Source organism: Leptosomus discolor, chromosome Z, assembly GCF_034619465.1.
Source record: "Leptosomus discolor isolate bLepDis1 chromosome Z, bLepDis1.hap2, whole genome shotgun sequence".
NCBI classification, from domain to species: domain Eukaryota; kingdom Metazoa; phylum Chordata; class Aves; order Leptosomiformes; family Leptosomidae; genus Leptosomus; species Leptosomus discolor.
Genome location: NC_141419.1, coordinates 14,385,296 through 14,407,926, shown reverse-complemented (window position 1 = coordinate 14,407,926; position 22,631 = coordinate 14,385,296). Strand labels below are relative to the sequence as shown.

Sequence of the window (22,631 nt, the reverse complement as noted above, 5' to 3'; positions counted from 1 at the left end):
CACTGTCCTAAAGCAAATACGGATCATCTAGTTGCAAACTTAAGTCCATAGTTTATAGGCAAGTGAAGAAGTCAGTAAAGTGACCTGTTTGGCATACTAGTCTAGGCAGTGGAAAGTTGGAAAATTCAACAGTGTACAGTTTAGAAGACAGTATTTCTCTTTACCTGCTTATGTCTTTGACTAAATCACTTGGAACAATTTGTCCATTACTACCTTATTCTACCATTGTCTTTTTTTTATAGGGAAATTTACCTGTAGCAAGTTTCTGGTAAAGTGTGGGAAAGGTAAGATCCATATTAATAATTTAATCACAATCCGCCTTGTTATGTTGCTGCATCCTGTGAGCTATCAGACTGTGTTAAGAGAATACTACCTCGTGGAGCTCCTCATAAAGGTAAGCACAAGACCAAGGAGATGCCAAAACTGAGTGTCCAAGTTAAGTCCTTCAAGCAGAAATGACAGTTGTCTTGCCAAGAACCACAAGAAAGAAAATGATGACTTTGAGTTGAAAAGATAAAATGTCCAATATTGACTAAATATCTTTCAGTATCCCAATAAAAAGCATGGCACGAAGAAAGGTTGATCTCTGCACAACTTGTCTTTTGCCATCTGAAGTCTGAGAACTCACTTTTCTGCTTGTGAGAAATTATAATTAAAAAACAGTACCAACTTTGCATCTGAAGAATGAGCAGGACCTTTTGTTGCTGTACAGGTAGAGGACATTGATTCCTTTCCTGATCTGTTGGTGATGGTTGTAGTTTATTGAAGTTGAAGACAAAGATACATGCCCTTTGTTTATAATGTGTTATAATTAAGCTTACAATTCCCATAGAATACTCTATCTTTCAAAGACCGGTCACAACACGCTGCTTAGCAGTCTAAGCCTTCTAGAAGTCATGTAATTTCCTCATTATGCTAATAACTAGGTTGGTCTTAAACTAACATTTTATCATATTGCAATTTTGGCTCTTTCAAGTCCTTATTTAACTAAGATGTTGCTAAGCATTTTCTTTTTTTCCAGAGTGTGGGTGTTAAAATAAAATATTTAAGCTGGTGGCCAGACAGAAATCACTTTAACCAGTGTCCGTATTAATGGTTGCTTTGCCAACAACACAATTCAAAAGATAGTTAAACAACCCATATAATTTTCTCCTTGTAAGTTCTTTTCAGCATTTAGGAAATGCTGTAGTATAGTGATTTCCTATCTAGAAAGCCACTGTAGAATTCATTACAAATAAACAGGTAAATACAACAAGAAAGGGGAGAACGAGGCATGTATAATAATAGACGAGCAGCAAATACTGTGAGAAACAGTAAACAACATTGCCTTTTTATTTTAGCGACAAAACGAACACCAACATTAATGTAAGCTCAGCTGACCAATACGAGACGAAAAATAATGTTCTCTTTACATATTAAAAAAGGGAAGCATTCACCTCATGTAGCTTTCATGATTCAAAAATTAATCTTTTAGTTTAAGTTAATTGTCTCTCTCTCTTTGTGCCTAACAGAATAAAGGCATAACTCCAGGGTGATTTGTAACAGGCAACTTAAGACACTTACTTAGGGTAGGATGAATTATTCTCCGATAGTACTGTCCTCTTTCCACTGACTGTGGAAGAAGCCTAAGCAACTAATTAGAAGCAGAAATTCTAAGATAACTATAAATTGCACATGTAAATTTTTTATATAGAAGATGTAAAATTAAAAATTGCTGTGGTTTAGTCATTTTGCATTAGGTTATATAAGCAATAACTTGGTGAAATGCAAAAAAAAAGTCTGAGTTGTCTCTCTAGGCTCTAGAGCTGTGCTCTGCATGAGGCTGCTGGAGCTGACACAGCATTAGGCATGGTTACCCTCTGTCTTCTCTTAATCCTCATTTATCTTAGTATTTAGACAATTTCAGATGACTTGTGTTGGTGGTGCAAAGCACAACATGTACCACTGTCAAGTTTTGTAAATACTGGAGAAATGTAGCACAAAGTCTACTTTCTGTAAGAGTACTCTATAAGAAAAACTGAGTAGAAGCAAGGTCTGGTTTAGCCTTTAAGTAACAACTCTTTCATTTGACGACTTAGAAGCTTAAACACTGTAAATAAATGCTAGAAAATTAATATAAGTAGACACTATGATGGCATGAGACTTTGTAGATAAGAGATGTTTTTGCATATATATATATATACATATATATCAAAAAGTGAATAATTATGTGGAATACAATTTTGCATTTGTTTTCAGGCAAGAGACTTTGTGATGTAAAAAAGATGGTCATGTATGAAACTGAAAAAATAAGTCAATTGCAGCGCTGAGCCAATTGTTTTCTAACAGTGTTGATGAAAAATCTCAGTAATAATATCTAATACTGGAGATCAGGTTAGCAGGAAAATACCCAACCTAAATGAATTATACCACTAGCAATCATCACATTTTAGAAACATATAGGTATATATATAACAGTTGCTCTGGCAATCTTTAAACAATCTGCTATCTTAAATCAGCAGCTGTTTCTCCCTAATAGTGCTTAGCTGATTCCATCACATACAATCAGCAAGAGAAACATTAAAATAAGACATTGCTTGTTGCTCCACTCTACTATTTAAGGGAAGGAAGATTTCCTTCAATCATCTGAGCTCAATGGTAGATAATATAAAATAACTGTGGATAAACTGTATCAGGTTTATCATTCGTGCACATCAAGCTGCAGAACTTTCCACGAGCTTTGCAGCAAAATACAAGTAAAGCAACCTGATGAAAGTAATTTTTGCAGTGAATAAACTGTTTTAAAGTTTCAAGTACAACTAGAAACATAAAGCTACTTCAGTGCTTCTGGTGACCTGCAGATAACGTGGAGATACAAAAGGAACCTCAGCAGGCTTCCAAGACAGGCATCCTTCGCATCCAGCTGTGCTCTGCAAAGCAGGCCTTCCAAAACCCAGCATATTACCAGTTTTAAGATAAAATATCACCAATACCCATGCCAATTATAAAGTTAGGACTAGGATCACATACAAAACAATTTATGCAAAGGAGATGGTTGAAGGAGGGGAAGAAAGCTCTAACTATTTGGAGACACCAAATGAAATGAGATGCCTCAACTCCAAGGAATATTGCAGAGGATGTTAGATCAGAGAAACAGCATCAGAGAAATTACTTGCTGAAGCACCAGGCACAGGACAAATGGTCAAACGCATTGAAGTAGATGGTGTTGCTGTCCTTACTGGGCAGTGAGAGAGAATGGGAAATCAATACAATGATCGATATGGCACCTGTCGATCTAGCAGAAGTAAGGAAATACCTTAAAACACCAAAACTTAACTAACAGTAAATGGAGAAAAGGGAATTTAAGTTGCTGGCCTGATTTCATGATTTATAACTGCAGAAAATTATTAGTAGAGTGGGAACGGATTTTGAGGAAAACGTTACTTCTTTTGAATGACAGTCTCAGCTAGGAATGTGAGATACAGAATAGTGAAAATCTATTTACCTGAGCAGTCACCAAGCTTGTGAATGATCAGTAGGAAATATTTTCAACGATCTTTATAGGTCCAGTGTCTCATTCTGGGCATAAAGTGGAAAGTTCTCTAACACTTCCTTTAATGTCAAATAACTGAAGAAACAAGGAATGGGGTGACCAGCTGGAATGACAGTCCTGGATCATGTCCAGGAGGAGCAGAAGCACTCCCAAAACTGGCAAACCAGTCTGTCCATGGTAGTTCAGCAAGGGATCCTGGCAAAAGCCTGTAAACTGGTCCAAGGTAGCAAATGATGCTGACAAGCTAATCGAAGTCATGAGGGAAAGGGACTGCCTTCAAACAAAGTCAAGTTTATGCTTTTCTTTCTTTTCTCAGTAATTAACTTGAAATGCTTTACCTCGCTTAGTTTATGCTAAGTTTCTATGTAATTATGGGAAGCAAACCATTACTCTTTTTTTTTTTTCATTTCACTTTCCACATCCCCCTAATGTTTAATTTTATGCAGATAATTTCACAGAAGTGTCTCCAAAAGGAGGGGAATCCCTAAAGAAAGTACTCAGGATTAGAGAGAGCTGCTGGAATTAATTACTCACATTAGACTTGATACCAAACCTACCTATGTTGTTCTGTATCACCAAGCTGCACAGATTTCAACTATGATGAGTACAGAGACACTAAACAGGCAGGTTACCTAAGTTAAAGGAATCTCCTCTGCTATGAATTAGGCCAGGTAACTGACATGGCTTCTGCAGCATTGTCTTTAAAAGAATGACAAGAGTGCCCTTGAGCAAGCATGTGGGGGAGTTCAGACCCAGATTATGACTGAGCTGCAAAAACTGTAACGGGTCTGCATGGCAAGGTTTTGGTAGCGGGGGGGTTACAGGGGTGGCTTCCGTATGAAGCTGCTAGAAGTTTCCCCTATGTCAGATGCAGCCAATGCCAGCCGGCTTTAAGACGGACCTGCCGCTGGCCAAGGCCGAGCCAATCAGCGACAGCGTTTTTCGCCTCTGTGATAACGTATTTAAGAGAGTGAAAAAGTTGTTGCGCAGCAGTAATTGCAGCGAGTGAGAGGAGTGAGAATATGTGAGAGAAACATCCCTCAGACACCAAGGTCAGTGCAGAAGGAAGGGGAGGAGATGCTCCAGGCGCCGGAGCAGCGATTTCCCTGTGGCCTGTGGTGAAGACCACGGTGAGGCAGGCTGTCCCCCTGCAGCCCATGGGTGGTGGAGCAGATGACTGCCTACACCCCATGGAGGGCCCCCACGCCGGAGTAGGTGGATATCTGAAGGAGGCTGTGACCCCGTGGGAAGCAGGCTCCTGGCAGGAGCTGTGGCCCGTGGAGAGAGAGAAGCCCACGCTGGAGCAGGTTTGCTGCCAGAGACCCCATGAGGGGGGCTCACGCTGGAGCAGTTGGTTCCTGAAGGACTGCACCCCATGGAGGAGACCCACGCTGGAGCAGTTCATGAAAGACTTGAACCCGTGGGAAGACTCACGCTGGAGAAGTCATGGAGGACTTTCTCTCATGAGCGGGACCCCACATTGGAGCAAGGGAAACCTGTGAGGAGTCCTCCCCCTGAGAAGGAAGGAGAGTCAGAAAACAACAATGTGATGAACTGACCCCAATCCCCCTTCCCTGCTTCCCCCTCTGTGCCGCTTGGGGGGAGGAGGAAGAGAAATGGGGATCAAAGTTAAGCCCGAGGAAGAAAGGAGGGGTGGGGGGAAGGTGTTTTAAGATTTGGGTTTACTTCTCATTACTCCTCTGAGTTAATTGGTAATAAATTACATTTTCCTTTAATCAAGTCTGTTTTGCCAGTGATGGCAAATGTTGAGTGATCTCCCTGTCCTTATCTCAACCTCACAAGCCTGTTGTTATTTTTTTCCTCTCCCCTGTTCAGTTAAGGAGGGGGAGTGATAGAATGGCTTTGGTGGGCACCTGGCATTTTGGCCAGGGTCAACCCACCACATCATCTAATCTCATTAACTTCTCCTCCATGTCACAAAAATGCTTTCTTTCACCACTAATGATGGTGTTTGGTGTACAGGAGTGTTGTTTAGGGTACCTGGAGTTAGTAAGAGAATAGAGTCTAGATCAGAACAGATTTTCAACAATTGCAGCACCCATAAGGTGAGTAGTATTCTTGAACCCGAAAATGCACAGTCTGTGTGTGGAGCCACATAATACTTCATATTCCTGCCTCTGGAGCTAAATTATGGATGTAGCAATCCAGAACACTTAAAAACAAAGAGCATACTTGTTAATGGCTTCATTTTTAAACACAAAGAAGATTCAGTATTTTCCTTTTCTAGACAAAATCAAGTAAAACAACCCCAGCTCCTGATGGAGAAGGATTTATTTCTAGGGTTCATGCAAAAATGCGTGAACTGCCCATAAGTAGCAAGTAGCATTTATGCACTATGCAAACATCACCTCTCAGCAACCATTATCACAGCAGATGCTCTGAGATGTATGTCAGCACATGAGCTTTAAACACAGGAACAGTTGATAGCAAGGGCATTTTGGCAAGAATGCCCCAAAATAACTAAGTCAGAACAGACCTGTTCAAGTCATCTACACACCACACACTACAACAATAATTTTTAAAGGCATTTAGTAGGCTTTTACCCAATTTTATAGGCTTTCTAGTGAAAATTATAAAAGATAAACCAAGTAAGGCATGTGGAGAAAATTCAAAAGGCATAGAAAGCTAACACTGTGAAATATCATATTGATAGACCAGCTACTTTAGCAAAATCCAGAAATCTATGTCTTACTTTAAGCCCGTTTTAGGACAGCATGGAATTACTACTGGGATCATTCCCTGTAACATGTAACTGCTGAGGGTAAAGGACATACAGATAATTGCTTTCACATGCTTTTTCTTACATATGTGTTTTGACTAAACTCTATGAAAGCAGCATGATGGTAAAATTGCAGTCACTGTGTTAAAAAGTTACAATACAATACTCTGTTTTAAGGAAAGAACAGAACTACCAGCAAAGACAGCAACAATGAATGGATGAATTTAAATGATAGTCATGCCTTTCTTACAGAATTGTTACCTCAATTGAAGCTTGTGAACCCATCTCTACTCATGGACTGTATTCAGAAAAATCAGCCTACAGTAGAAGTTAACTACCAGCGTAAGCACTGAAAAAAGCAAATGGTTTTAATGCTTCCTGTTTTTTTGTTTTTTTTTTTTTTTTTTTCAAACAAGAAATGTTTTGATACACTTTTGGAGAAATATCGTAGGAATAATGACTTTCAGGAAAGGGTAAATTGGTCATATTCCTGTGAAGTTACTGAACTCGTATCAGTCATATGACAAATAACCTAAAAGACAAACGTTTCTTCACAACTTTCTTCTTGACCAGTTAAAAAAAAGGTACACCTGATACTTCAAGGACTTGCAGAGTGCTCAGATTAAATTCACAGGTTCAGGTAGTTCAAATATAGCAAGACTTAGAACAGAATGGAAAATTTTAGAATATAAGAATTAACTCTGCAGCCCCTAGACATCTATAGTTAATTAAAAATCCAGTGTCACCCACAGGAGCAATAACACACATGTTTCTGTGGAGCCTCTGCACACCCTTGGTTTCTTGGTATCACTGACGGGGCTAAATACGACTCAACTGCCTCTCTTTTACATGGACCAACATTTTCATCTGCTTCTCCACAATGAAACACAGTAAGAAAATTTTCCTCCTCTCCAGAAGTTACTAACTGCTGTTTCAACAAGTTGCTCTAAAAATCTCCTAGTGAATCCTAGTTATTCAGAGGTTAAATAGATAGGGTAACTGCTCCTTCCTTTCTATATGAGTCTAAACTTGGAGAAAGGATAGTAATCATTTTGCTAATTGCTTAGCAACTGTAGGTGAAAAAGCTAATATGTCATAATTTATATGTGAAAACATTGCAGAGGGTTACTAGCCATGTCTAGTACTATTGAGGCTTCTCACTGACAACTACACTGCAAACTGGCAGCTGACTCAAAACACTGCTACTTTCAACAGTTCAAACAATGTAAATGTGTCAGTGACTGGTCAAATAGGCTTCCATACTGGTGACTTACTGCAGCCTTTCACATTAGCATACTACTGACTTGTATAAATCACTCCCAGGCTGAAAACAACTCCTGTGCATAGCTTTATAATGAATCCATGTGCTGAAACAGTCTTGCTAGTTTCAGAGCAATGTAGGAAGCTAATTTTGAGCAGTCGCAATTAGACAAAGATAATTTCTATAAGCCAGATTGGCTAACATGCACAAAGCTAAAATAAATATGCTTTTCCAGGAAGCTCTGTAAAGACAGAAGGGGGGGGGGTGGGGGGGGTGGGCATCAGGGGGGCACTCATCTCTCTCAACAAAAGAGGAGAAGTCAGTGAAACAGATAGGCAACTACTGCTAGGCAACTCGTAAGGTTCGGCTAGTGGAGGTGAAGGTTTCCCTGAGAAGGGTTTTCTGCAACTGAGGTACCAAAGACCAAACCTTTCATAGATTTATCATCTACATGTGGCAGAGATAGGATGATTACACTCAGAAACTGAAGAATATGAATATAATCCTAAACCAGTCCCCATACATGTAACACAAAGAGGATATACATTTGGGAAAACATATGTGAAACTTTACCTGCAACCACTGTGACTGGTCATTGTGGCCAGAGGTCCAGGCATTAACTTTGCCTTGCTTGTCCAGTCGGGCTTTCCTGGGCTCCCAAGCAAACATGTCCATGTTGAGTGTACGGAAAACACTGGAGGCAGTAATCTGGTAGTCCTGTATATGTCCTGATTTCATCCCCAGGGGTTCAGAGCAACCTGGAACAGGAAAAAAAGATCTGTGACACTACTATTTATCACTATGGTTTAGGTTTTCTGTTATGGAAAACTACCAATTCTTGAAGAAAAGGCTTTAATCAAGGTTATTGTTGGAGGAACTTGCAAACAAACAAATGAAAAATAGCCAATTCAAGGCACTTTATTTCAACACTACCTTGGATAAATCAAAAACAAGATAGAGAATTTGACGTACTTTATCCTGGAATAAATTTATGAAGGCAAACAGAAAATATGACTTTTGTCTCTCCTTATCTTGGTTTCATGATCCTGCCCAGCAGCTTGCTATTGTTTCCCCTATTCAGTATGATTTTCCAATGCTTTTATGCTATGTCACATCAACCATGTGCGTTTACTGAGGAAATATTAATTTTTCTTAAACCCATTGCTGAAGTAAAATGTTAAGCACTGAGCTCTTCTACACTTTTGAAGTACTTGACATCTAGCCAAGACCTTAGAAAGCCCCAACACTCACTGGTGGAGTGGAAGCTGCAGAAAAACAACTGTGAAGGAGGAAGAATAGCAGGAGGTCATAGTTTAGGAGAAATCAAGAGTTAATGGCTTATTTCTTTAAAAGAGATGGATGTCCCACATCACTGAGTTATTTCGATTGTACCAAAAGACGTGTCTCGTGCTTCTCCTTTCTCTGTTGGGTGTCCAAGAAAAAAAAAAAAAAACAAAACTAATAAGTGAATCTATGTTCCTCCACCTTGCTGTTGTACACAGAAGGTACATTTGGACCCAAAAGAGGGAATAAGCAAGCTGACAACAGGAGAGACACCCTGTGATAACAGGACTATAACAACAGTACTGGAAGCCAAGGGAGGCAGATGAACTGCATGGTTTTAAGATTTAAAAAAATAACAAACAGAAAGGCAAGTCAAGTGGCTGAGAGCGAGAGGGTTGCTAAGAGGCCAGGAAAGGTGGATGTACGTCTGGGTGGAACAATCTTTGATAGTTGAGGAAAAGGTAAAAGATGGAGATGGGAACGTAAAAAGAAGCCATTTTCTCATTTCCTTCCTGTCCCAGCTGTCAAAAACTTGCATATGTGCAGTTGTCATGATGTCTTCACTTCACAAATTCAGGGAGCCTACTCATTTCAGCAGCTGCCTTGACTTAGTTAAACTGCCAATAGTATTTTGACATACTCTTACTGCATAAGAATGTACGCAGGATCTAACTCACCTCATTTTATAAGAAGTGCATCATCGCTGCAAATGCACAGAACCTTGACTTTATGTATCACTAGGAAGACAGAGTTTTTCCACCTGACACTCACATCCCACACTACCTGAGCTGATCAGGTAATCCTTTGCTGAGTCACCAGCTGTGTTTCTTAAAGCACACATGTAAGTTGTGAAGGCTTTCCTGCTGAGACCATGACCCTACTCAGCTGGTGTCTCTTGATAGACCCAGAGCACTGTGTGACCACTTAAAACACCTTCAAAGCTTTTATTTTGTTTTTCACTTTATTTGAGCTAGATATCAAAGTTAGTTCTCTTTTTCTTAAAAGCCCATTTCCTCCACAGTATGTTTATCCACATTTAAAGACCTGATTCTTTTTTAGTTTCTTTGATATTATTACCAAAGACGTTTTGGTCAGATTCTACTTTCTGTTTCTCCCGTAGGTCTAACACACAGAATTAAGCAGAATTATTAGGGCTTCAAATCAGGAAGGTAAGACCAAGTCCTTTGGGGTGGGTCTAACCGCAGGAGCAAATGCACATTACCAGACACAGATGATGATGATGACAATAATAATAATAATAATAATAATATGCTCTTTAATGTAGTAACTGCTGTATTTAAAATTTAAAATACTGTTTCAGTTCAAAAACATACAGAAAACAGAGTTAATTTTTGAAAAAATTCCAACCCTTCAGAACTGATTCTCAGTGCATAAGTAGAAATTGCACAGTATTGTCTGTAGAATGAACTACCTAGTTGAAAACAACAAAACAATTTTCCTGGGAGTAGGAGGGAGAAATTGATAGCACGAATGAGAAAGCCTCATCTGTTGCTTTAGAGAAGGACTTTGCTTATTATTCAATTCTGAAGTATCACTCCAGGATCACAAGGGCTGTCAGCAAGAATGTTTCATCTGAGGATCTGAAGGAGGTTCCTGACACAGAAACATGGGTTGTCAAAACTGTTTTTCAGTGCTGGAGTGCTGGTCCAATCCATCAAAAATAGTTACATCTTTTCTCAGTATTATTATTGATTTATGAAACAACAGATGTGTCTGCTTGTGTGTCTGTGCATGCGTGCATGCATTAATGGGATTTTACACTCGCCTGCCTTCTCCACTGCCCCAAAGGGAGGAGGAAGACAGTTGTTAAAGGTAACAGGAGAAAGTGAGAAGAGCAATGAGAACCAGAATAGACGAACTTGATGCACATGGGTGGCAGAACAATGTCTCAGTGCTGTGTCACAGAGAGCAACAGCAGACACAGTGGCTTCCCAGAACCTATGGCACCCTGCTGTAATGACAGAAGATAATGACTGTTTATTTTGATAGGCGAGCTATAAACTAGAGTGCAAAGGACAGAATCATCAAACCAGTACAAAACTTTGTGTCTGTACATAGTCATCCCTTATAGAAGTGTATTTATAATAATGCTCATGACTCCCTGGAACACCTCTTCACTGCACTGTATCTTCTTTAAATCTGCTTTGCAATGTCCCTGTGAAAGGATTCAATATCCCTTCTAATTTTTACAACTCGTTAAAGCTGGTGAGAGCTGATGTAGATGCACTTACGGCTATGCTCAGTGGAGCATCTCAGATCAAAATGTTTGAGATGTTTTGAATATCACTATCTGTGATAAATGGTATCTGATAATTTGGTATGTTTAAACTTATCTAGTTATAAGTTTACAGTTACTTCTTATTTGATCTAGCTCAATGAAACAGAAGCAGTGAATTATAAGGATGAGTATGGATTACCATCTGAAAATTCAAAGAATCCACATGAAGATTATTCCCTGTTGATTCTTCTGAGGGCACAATATTTTGCTCTTCAGTCTGTGTCCTGTACCATGGCCCTCAACTACTTCTTCTTTCAAGAAAGCTCAAACCCTCAAAGGAAGTATTAAATATCCAGTGCAGAAGAGGCAAAACCACAAATGGATCTGCATGCAAAGGTCTACACGTGCCTTGTCTTGGGTCAGGATTTATGCAGTATTGACAAAAGCAGCATACGCCAATTATTTGAGGGCAAAGGCGATTTTGTTTTGATTAATACTGTGATATTTTTGTTTTGGGAAAATCATGAGATTTAAACAATTTTTTTCCTGTTAATGAACACAGGATTCCTTTCCAGATTAGATAGTGCTGAAGACAAATGTAGTATAGTATTAAATGCAGATGTCACAAAGGCCCCCTGTGTGTGAGTGGTACCTATAGGTACTGTTAGGATAGAGAAATAGTTACCAGGGAATAACGTGCCAAAAAGAGGAAAATGACAAGCTCAGAAGATGCTATGAGTCTCACTAGGATGGTTAAGTCCTGGGGATCAGCATCCCTCTGCAAGAACTGACAAACACAGAACACCAAGAATTTGCTGAATTGGTACACAGCCACCAAGATACACAAGCATCAACAATGTATGACGTGGACTGCATGAAAGAAGGCAGAACCTGCTATATGCAGGTGTTTGAGCGTGTGAGTGAACTGCACGAATAAGTGACTGTGTTGTACGAACAGTTTTTGTTTTTAAAAGCAACAGCTTGATGTTACTATTAATAACAGCTTAATGAATAAAGGCAATCTAATAAACACTAGCTGTGATCTGTTTCTCCCCCCACATCAATACTCTATGAAGGGAAGGGAATTTACAACACAGAGATGAGCAAAACACAAGTAAAGCAGGAACACAAGACCATGAAAATTAATGCCTAATTTATTGATGGCCAACTCCACAAGCATTGATCATGGTTTTCAATAAGATCTGACCATGGGTCCTGCTAAGTAAAGCTATTTATGAGCCTGGAGCAGATTATATTCAATATTTCGCTGAAGTTTGTCCTAAGAAAGAATTAGTTTTATGATGATCTGGTGCTGCAAGACAGTCTCCCTCCCTTCTGCAGTGCCTCTGTTCTCTAGGACTTTAGTCAGAGAAGCCAGATCTCTCAAAGTGTTCTTCTGCCTAAGACAGACAGACAACCTGGAATTAAGAGTGAATTATCCTGTCGTTATCTGTAATTATACACTTCTTTCTGTAAGACTGAAATTGTTCTGCTGAGTCTTCGCTGCCTGCAGTTTTAAGAAATGATGACCTTGAAACTGTTAGGAGACCATTGAAATGAATTCACTTCAGTAGCTTTCACAGTTCTTTGAGCAAAACAATTCCTGGTCATTCTGGCAAGGACTTACTCTAAATTATGGTTCTAGAAAAGAATCTAATAGACTAAAGCAGCTAGACAGAATTTTCTATTTACTCTCAAACCTATCTATATTGGAAAAGGGCTACAGTGAGATTAATGCATTAACTTTTCATTTCTGAATCTGGTTTTGATGCCACTAGAGGACTGAGAATTATTTAACTCCAGCTGTTTTGATATATCATTCGTGAACTGGATGACTATTGTTAGTACAGTAAGCAGGCAGCCACAGAAAAATCATTCTTAAATGAATTCAGTGGAGTGCTCCCACCAGTAAAAGGTTGATCTCTTGAAAAAGAAAAAAAATTTACATGCTTTACTGAATTTGTAAGGGAACACGGTTCTTGCAGAGAGTGGCTACAGGTCAGGCTTTACATTTATGAGATATAACTTCTGCTACTGCAAACCTTAAGAGGGTTTATATTGGCTCCACTTGTTCATTTACTTGTTGCCATGAGATGCAATCCCTGCTTCTGCTAGAAATCCACAAAGCAAATCTAAACTGAAACCTTGACTAAAGCAGTCCAGCAAAATATATCTTACTGTGCTTTGAGTGGCCCTCGATGGCAGCTGAAGCACCCTTGTTCCTCTGGGGATGTCACACAGCACATTGGTGTGGTCACCCAGTAGCCAGGAGAAATTACTCGAATCAGCTTTGATGCCTGCTTCCGCCGTGACTCTGCTGTACAGCACTGCACAAACAGCCTCGGCCCTCAGAAACCGTTTTCAGTGCTTCGTTCAGGCTGTGCTGAGTGTAACTGTGAGTTAGAGACTCTCTGTCTCATGGTCTGCTTAGTATGAAACACTATGGGTCCTGATAGCTGTTGATACTTATTGAAACAGCTATAAATGACCTTTTCTAGGTCGCATGTAATTGGAGGCCAACAGGCACAGAAAAATTTATGAAGTGTTATTAAGTTGTTGCCACATTACCTTACTACTATTACTGCCCTACTGCAAGCAACTATTGTCAGTTACATCATTTAGGTAAGTGTTGCTGCTTACATAATGTACATAAAAAGAGATAAGTAGCTGTCTGGATAAACTCAGGCCTGGCAACTGCATTTCACCAGGAATAAACTGTACATGGCTTAGACCTTCGGCACAAAATGCACTGCTTAATGATTGACTTCTGAGGGGTGATGGTTGCAGAAAACCCACCTGACAGTTCACAGCCAAGAAGTTCCATTCTCAACGTGCAGTGTCTTCTGCACACCTGAGGATACAGCCGTATGTACTGCGACTTAATTGGAGGAGTGAAGGAGTTAGCGTACGGGGTGTTGTTGTCCACGTTTCCACGAAACACCTGATAAAATGATATATTGATAAAATGAAATATTCATAAAAATCTGCCAGGAGGATTACTGGAGGTTCAGTTAATTTCCGTATCTCAAAAGTATCTGTGCTGTTCTTCTGACCATCCCTGCACATTCCTCTGCAAGCTTTTCCCAAACAGAGGCTGTTTTATATTTCTAGTGCCAAACATATACATTTTTCAGCAAAACATACTGCCATTGGTTTGCACTGGCATGCATTTGCCACCTGTGCTGAATCAGGACCTCTATCTTGTCACTCCTAGAAACTGAAGCTACTAATGCAACTAAATTATGTCTTCTTTTCTAATTAGTGCATTAAACAGTCCCAATTCAATTTAGCCTGCAATTACATATGCTGATTGACATTTATTTTTTTTTCCTTCTACTTCAAGAATCTGATCCAACTCCCACTGAAGTGCACTGTAGCCCTCCCACTGATTGCAGGGGGAGCTGATTTAAACGTATAAGCATTTTTCTATTCACTCCTCATTCTAACCAGATACGCTTGTACTTCATGCTCTTCCCTCATTATATACATCTTCACACAGCACTTTAATTTCCTAATAGAGAGACCACATCTATCGCTGCCTTAGTGCCTTAGCTCTATCTTAACTTACAGAGCAAAGGGATTTTTGCTGCTTTGTATGCACAACTCTATAAAAAACAAGTGGTAACTATAAACTGTAAACACATACTTCCCTCTGGATGATACTGTTTGTGCAGCACAGAATTAGCATTGAAGAATGGGTTCTATGCTTTTAAGGGTTAACACTAATCTGCTAATGTAATAAAGCTAAATTCTAAACAGAGTAATGAGTAATTACTGGCAAACTAATTACAATGAAAATCAGTTAAATGTAATAAACAGGATTATTCTAGCCTTGGGACACAGTATTTATACAACCATCAATTAAAGTGTAAGAAATTCTTAGCAGACAGAAAGTGCAAATTTACGGATGGGATTTTTTCAGAGAAAAATAATAACAAGGCAACCTATATCATACTGTCAGGCAATTACGCTTATCTACTAGAGATACCTCATTCTTCTGAAGGCTGCTACATCATACGATGTATTCATATACAGCTGACTGAATCTTACCATATCTTCATTTGTGCCTTTTACTTTGTACATTGTCCATGACTTCCCATCATTGCTGTACGCAATTTTATAAGATTTTACATATTCTGGACTTCCAATCCTCTTGGCGCCTTGAGTTATAACTCCAGTGACTCGCATCTTCTTCTGCAGGTTTATCTGAAATAACAGTACAGTATTATCACTGTTATCACCATCTGAGGGACACAATTCTGATTCTAGATTCCTTTGATTCAGGGTTTTTTTTTTTAAATGACAGGAAAAAACTTAGCTGTAGCATTCAAATTACTACCTTTACACTTGCATTAATTCCTTTATCTTTCATTCATTTCATGTACATATGCACATAAATGAAAAACATCGACCCAAAAGCCCGTACTATGCTTATGTCTTCACGTGTATGTGTACACATACACACATAGATATATTAATGATATATAGGATATTACTGGTGTACTATTGGGATATAGCATATTAGTGGTATATAGGATCACTGCTATATATTTCTTTGCTAAAACGGAAATGCAACAGTACGATAATTTACGAAAGGCTGACTCTCCTGTTCTACCGAAAGCCAATTTGCAATCCCATACAAAAGAGCCTAAGTTAACTTCACATTAAATTTCTTTGTGAAAGTAAAAACACATGAATGTTCTGTAAAGCAAACAGATAGACCTTTCCTTGACTCTCACTGAAAATTCATATATCTAAAGATCACAGTTGAAATGCTAATCCCAAAACAGTCAATATCAAAATACCAGTGGCTATCAGTGAACGTGAACATCCCCTGTGTACTTGTCTGAGTTGACCTCAACACATTTAAGTACAAAATGAGGATGTATGCAGAGGTCAACAACATTCAGACAACCTTAATTTTGCCTTCTTTACCCATCTATGGTATGGGAAAGCCAGCTATATTCTCATAAAATTGAGAATGTGATATTCAAATCAGACATTGTCAGCATTGTCAGCCTCGTCCCTGCAATGAAGTCAATCAGGAAGCAATCTGTGGCAATTGCACTCCCACCCTCTCGCTGGTAGGCAGCTGAAGTCTATAACTTTTTCACCAAATGAACCTTAACAAAGAGCCGTCATACTGTGACAATTGCACGAAGGTGCAGGCAGATGTGTAATAAAAGGAGACAAATGGAAATACTGGAGAGTAAACAACTGGGACAATGCAAATAATACATTAAAATACATTGGCACTTGCCTCCTCCAAATGAATCTTACCTCTGCTCCCCAGTTAGTGGAGGTGACCCAGTGTGAACCTTGCTATTTGGGATAGCAGGCCCAGCACAGGACTGTGGTGAGTCAGAGGGAGATCAGGTATCTGCTGTCCAAAGACTTTAATCCCTTTATTCCTTACAGTGTGGTCTCAAGATTTTCTCTCACTTGGTAATGTAATCTAGCCTCTATTAAGGATGTAAGATGATCAAACCTCAGCGTTTCAATATCGCACTGTGTACACAATGGGAAAGTAGAGAAAGACAGAATTTCACTGCGAGTTTTTGAGGGCGTCTAGCTATTCTCTGCTGTTTATCTGAAATAGCTGGGCTGCTAGTATTTTCCTTCTTGAGGCAAAAGAAATTTCAGCATAGTTTTACCACAGTTCTCCCTATAAGAATTGAATAAACACTCATACACATTTAGAATAACAATGGGTATTTCAGAAGTTTAGACCCATTGAGATAAGAGAAGCTGCCTATAAAACGTCAGATTTTTTACAGGATCTCGCTCATATATACCAGGAAAACTCTGGTACATTTGCAATTGCAAGTGGTAGAAAGGACTCACACTGGGAATTTAGACAGGTATAAATTAGAAGAGATTCAAGTCTTTTTACAGTCTTGAGAAACCTTCTTTTCCCCCATTCCAGGTATCCCAGAGTAAAAAAGAAGACACATCATATTTGTAAGAGCTCCACAGACTATTATTAGCCCCTAATTACATTTTAAAATGTAGTTAATGTAGAATACTAACCAGTTAAATATAAGGGTTTCTGGAAGCCTCTTATTTCACTCTCTATATGGAATTTAAGAATATTAATGAACAGGCGAGTAAAACAATTTTTCATACATTTACAAAATTGTGAATAATTAAGTGAAAACCATCTCCAAAAACAAATTAGAAAGCACAGTCAAACAGAAACTGGCCATTGATCATTTGCTGTTGTGTATACTGACTAGTAGTATCTTCACATTTCACTGTTTTGGAAAAGGAAGATAAACGCACCACCAATAAATTTTCTTTGATACAGTTATGAATTTACCTAATATATTTGCAGCTTCATTCCTATTCATTCCTATTTTCTTTTTCCAGATAATAATAATAATAATAATAGGTTTTTCGGATGAGAACTACGTAGAAATTTTTTTGTTTACTCAAAAAAAGTAGTTTCTAATGAAACCATGGCTTTAACCACTGGATGTTGTATTCCCACACTGCCTCCTTTTCATGCCCCAGCCTCCATCTCTAATGCACAGCAAATCAACCACTGCACTTCAAGAAGCAAAACAGTGACAAAAAACCCACCCAAAAGTAATCTGTCAAAGAGTTTAATAACACAGTTGAAAGTCAAACTTGAAAAAAAGAAAAGCGCTATTGAATTAAGAGATTTGGTCAGATAGTCATAAAAATGAACCAAAAATATTTTAATTTTTAAATACTCTAATACTTGTGTTCTTTCAGTTTCAGAAGGTAAAAAGCCTGCCTTTTTTTCTGCTATATACCAGCATGTCTATACCCTTATTTGGATATCTGGACATATAAGCGATACAATTTTATTTACTTCTCTGTTTTAACAGAGAGAATCTTTCGTTTTAGAGGCTTGTCTTGATCAGTATCCATAGTCTTGAGTCACAAACTTTGGCTTTGGCTTTAAGCAGTATTGAGCTTGATGTAACACAGGAAATAAAAAAAGGATACTGTGTTATGCAGTTAGGTCTTCATATTCTGTCAATGTTCACAGGAAATCTCAATGAAGGAGGAGGGGGGAAAATGCTTTCAAATCCCTGCAGCTTGCTTACATACAAAATCCCTATGAGGCTAATGTCATGCCTGCGGTAGCTCCATTCAGTGCATATGGATACTCCAGACCTTTTGTGTCGGGATTCTTTTATGTGTTTTAAATTTTTCAAGTCAAAGCTTAGCAAAACTTAAAATATTACAACTGTGCAATGACTATAATGAAGCAAGTGCAGAAATCTTTCTCACTTAGTGTACTTCAATAGGAAGCAAAGTTCCCCATGTGAGATGTGAATTAGCTCTTTTAGCACTAAAAAACCTTTTCAAAGGTATTTTCTGTGACAATTGTGAAGAAAAAGCAGCTTAGGAAGCTCTGATTTGTGGATTCAGACCTAGGACAGAATGTTAGACATTCTAATTACATGGGTGACTGTGTTTTAAAACAAAGAGGTGAAAGTCACCTTGCTAAGAACAAAAGTTTAACACGTCTTTTTAAAAAAGGTAATAGATTATTCAGTTATAAAGGACCGCTTATCATCATCTAGATTAACTGGAAAAAATCAAGGATGATAGAAGATCAATAGTATTTTGAGTGTTTACTCCAGTAATTTAAGTGTTAGAGCATGGTAAAGACCTTGTAAGAAGATACTTGCATAGAAATTTGAGGAAACTACTTACAGCAAAAGAAAAAAAAGACTGATCAGTTCTACCAGCCTACTTAAATTAAAGGTAATTTTGAGAGTAAGGATTCACACTTGACACATGTCCATGGAGCTGCATTCACCCCCAGACCCAGGGGGCTCCTGGGTCCAGCAACTTCCGTGGGACCTAATTCACCGAACATACATCAAGGATTTGGCTATGACGTTCACAAGCAGATCCAAGGATGCCTGTTGTCCTACATCCTCATGGCATGAAGCATTTTATGAAACTTGGGCAAGGTGCCTTTTAACACCTACAGATAACGGAATCTGTCTCAAACAGATTTTGCATTTCAATGAGGAAGTTTTCTGAGGCTAGAATAAATGATGAACACTGAATCACTCATGTAAAACTACATGTAAAAGAAAGCCAGTAGTTTGACATCAATTCATTTAAATCTGATGCTACAAGAAAGAGATTATGTCTACACAATATACAGTGGATGATGCAAAGTCACCGCACTGATACTGCAAAAAGCTCAACTAAAGCACAGGCATGGCAGTCAACTCCAGTTAAGAGTGCAGAGGGACAAGACAAAATACCTCAGTCAGTGCTTCACACACTTGTGCAGCAAGTTGACGGCTGAATTCATGTATTGCCAGTCACTTGTGTCTTCTATACTATGTCATATAGCCAATACGAAGGAAAAAGAACATCATTTGAGACATACTCCCTTAAGTCCAGTGTATGCCCAAGAGCTGGGGAATAAAGTTGACTCCATCAGTTGAAAAAGTTTCCAGCAGTCCTTGAAAATTCTTTTAACCTTGTTCCTTTCAACCACCACAATCATCCTGACTCCATGAATAGACCACTTTTATCATCACAGCAGGTATAGAGTCATGGCCTCTTTCAACAGGAGGGGACAAAGTAACCAGCATGCCATGTTGCTCTCAGCACTAATTCTGTAGAAGCAATTATCTGTTAAACAATTTTCACCGGTATACTAATGCTTTTGACTGCAATGACTCACACAAATTTGTTTTACGGTGCTAAATCATTCAGTTGTCTACACTGATGAAGATGTAGCCAATCAAGATTTTACTGGAACTTGAAAAAATCCCTATCACAAAGGAAATAAAACAAATGAAAAAAAAGTATTTTCCCAAGAGAAAGTGGCAATGTGAACAAGGTAATTTTATGAGTTCCTCTAGATTGTACAGTGTACCATTTTCAAAGGTAATTCAGAACCAGTCCTGCAAATTTGCATGGTCTGTTTGCAGCTTTACTTTTAGGGGTCAGTAAAGGTACGACCATAACGCTGGAGGGAACTGCTTTATGCTTGTTTTCCATAAACAGTCCAAAGGGCTCCACACAACAAAGACTAAAATAACTTCCAAGTATGCTTAACAACCTTAGAATTGTAGCAAAAAATACTAAATTCACAGTCAGAATATGTCAATGTAACAGCAGAGATTAGGGACAGCACCAGTGGAATAAGTTAATATTCCTCTTCAATTTGGGATCAAATATTAGTATATTCAGGCTGCAGAGACTATGTACTTGACAAAAAAGATAAAAAAATCAGTTGCATCTGTCTCATCTACATTATTACATGCAGGAGAGGAGAAGAGGTATGAGTAGATGGAGAGACTTTAGGAAGGTACCATATATGATGCTCCTGGCCAGAAAACATAACCATATTTTCCTCATTTGTTATTAGCAATAACACCACTAACATTTTAAACTGAACAGGTTTGTCTGAAGTACACCTTAAAAGTAAGTTTACAAGAAATGCTCAGATTAAAGCCTTCACAAAACATTGAGTCCTTGAGACTGTAAATGTTGTTTTACATGAGCCTTCATTCATAAACAGAAATGCAGTTTATGGAGAACTGTATGTTTACCTATTTCGGTTATGAGACACAATAGCATTGCTATAAAGAATTCTCCATCTTTTCTAGCACAAAGTATATATATATTTTTATTAATACTCACTATTAGTCATCTAAAAATAGGGTTGACTAAGGGATCAAGGTTCTACTGTCATTCAAAGATTTATTACAGCAACGCTTCCCTGCTGATTTCATCAGTTTTTGAAGGATTGAAATTTAATTTTTTGTCTTTTTTTTTTTTTTTTTTTTTGAGACATAATTCTGATAAAGCCAGATAGAAAGCACCCACAGAAACATTTTCTGATGAAAAATATGGACACTTGTCAATGGAAATGTTTGTAATAAACTCAGGAAAGGAGTAACCTGACATGATTTCTTCAATACTGGGAGATTTAGTGAGCCTGAAAGCTCCTTCCCATGTTTCCTTTTCCATCTTCAAGCACTAGAGGCCCTGAACATGACTGAACATTGCTGTTTCACCCTGATGTCACATCAAGAGCAAGGGGCTGCAGAGCAGGACCTGGCATGTGATGAGGTGCAGGAAGGTTGGAGCAGGTCAGTTACTATTATCTTCCCTGTAGCAAAGCATTGATGGCACCCGGACATAAGGTGCTCATATATCTTTCCTGTCTGTGGCTTTTTGTTTCTCTCCTAATCAGCACTGTCAGCAGAGCTTCTCCGGATTTAGTTGAGGGCATTAATGCAGTCAGCATAGTAGCAGTGATATGTGTTTTAACTAGCATCCAGATTAGGCAATGCAGTGATTTTTCCATAGTAGCACTCCAGCTGTTGCTGTCATTCTGGAAGGGGGTTTATTACATGGAGAAAAGCCAATATATTTTATCTTATAATAGTGATAGTCTAGGAGGACTAACACAGTCATTTGCTCCAGGTCACTTTACAAATAATAATTTCTAATATGATTGTGGGATTGTACCTTGCAGACAATTAAATCTTATTTCTGATCCCAAACCCTTTTTGTTTTGCTTACATGGATGCAGATCCAGCCAAGTGTCTTCACAGCTTTGTTATTAAATCCTCTGCAAACTCATCTTCCCAATACTACTCTTTCCGGAGTGCCTTGCCAGTCTAACATACCTTATGGTAACAACAAACATCTCTCAGGTCTTTCCTGTACTCACTTCAGTCTTAGACCCAGCCACCCATCTAAAAGCAACTCATCACCTTTACTATCTTCAATAAGACTATTTATATGCTTCAAGTTAGGCATGCTGAATCAAGAGATGCAAGTTGGCCCGCTAATTTAATTTGCCTTTCTGTGAAAAGATCACAATATAGGTTAAACCCTACCTGTATGGAAAACATAAATACAGGGATAGTTTGGCCCATGTAATGCTAATACGGAGAAGCATATGTTATGAATATTAACAAAAAGCACTCACTTCATTTGGCTTTTGTTGAGAACTTTCACTTTATGCCTCAGAGAGTTTACATAATTAGACAGACTAAAAACTTGCTTGGTCTGTTTCTTCTTCTTATTAAGTCATTATTTTAGTCCCAAAGGTAGTTGTTATAAATGCCATTAACTGGATGATATGAATTATTCAAATACTGGCGTGTTTAGACTGTCACCTCAAGAAGAGGCATGTAATCAATCTCACATTGTTCAGAGGTTTGTAGCTCTGTAAAATTTCATCACCTTTACAAAGTATTGATTAAATGGTTATTAACTACCTGCAATTTAAGGTTAGCTAAGAAACACTAAGGTCTTTTATGGTCATCATTAATTCCTTCACATACTCTGAACTTGCGAATACTCTTCCTGTCCTTGGCATGCTAATGTCTCCCAGAAAGAACTTCCCCAAAATGTCTAGAATACTTCTTAAAGTATCAGTCAAAGAATGTGTAAATAAAAATGTCAGAGAAAATATCTATATGTGTTTCCACTTGTAAAACAGCTTTGGTCAGTATCTTGTAGTGGTTAGAATATACGATGTTAAGACTCAGGTCACAGAAACAAACATGCACTTTTATTTTAATCCTACATGAAAACTCTCTTCTTTAGG

The 22,631-nt window shown here is 38.5% G+C and overlaps 1 protein-coding gene across 2 annotated transcripts in view; it reads right to left on the bottom strand.

Annotated features, from left to right (window-relative positions):
• EDIL3 (EGF like and discoidin domains 3) overlaps positions 1-22,631 on the bottom strand; it is a 268,116-nt gene that overhangs the window by 42,451 nt on the left and 203,034 nt on the right. For both annotated transcript variants that reach the window (XM_086479350.1, XM_086479351.1), the window contains 3 exons: positions 15,107-15,262; positions 13,853-13,997; positions 8,107-8,291 (listed from right to left, as the gene is read on the bottom strand). In XM_086479350.1, coding sequence (XP_086335476.1) covers positions 8,107-8,291; positions 13,853-13,997; positions 15,107-15,262 — 486 coding nt within the window. The remainder of the gene's footprint in view (positions 1-8,106; positions 8,292-13,852; positions 13,998-15,106; positions 15,263-22,631) is intronic.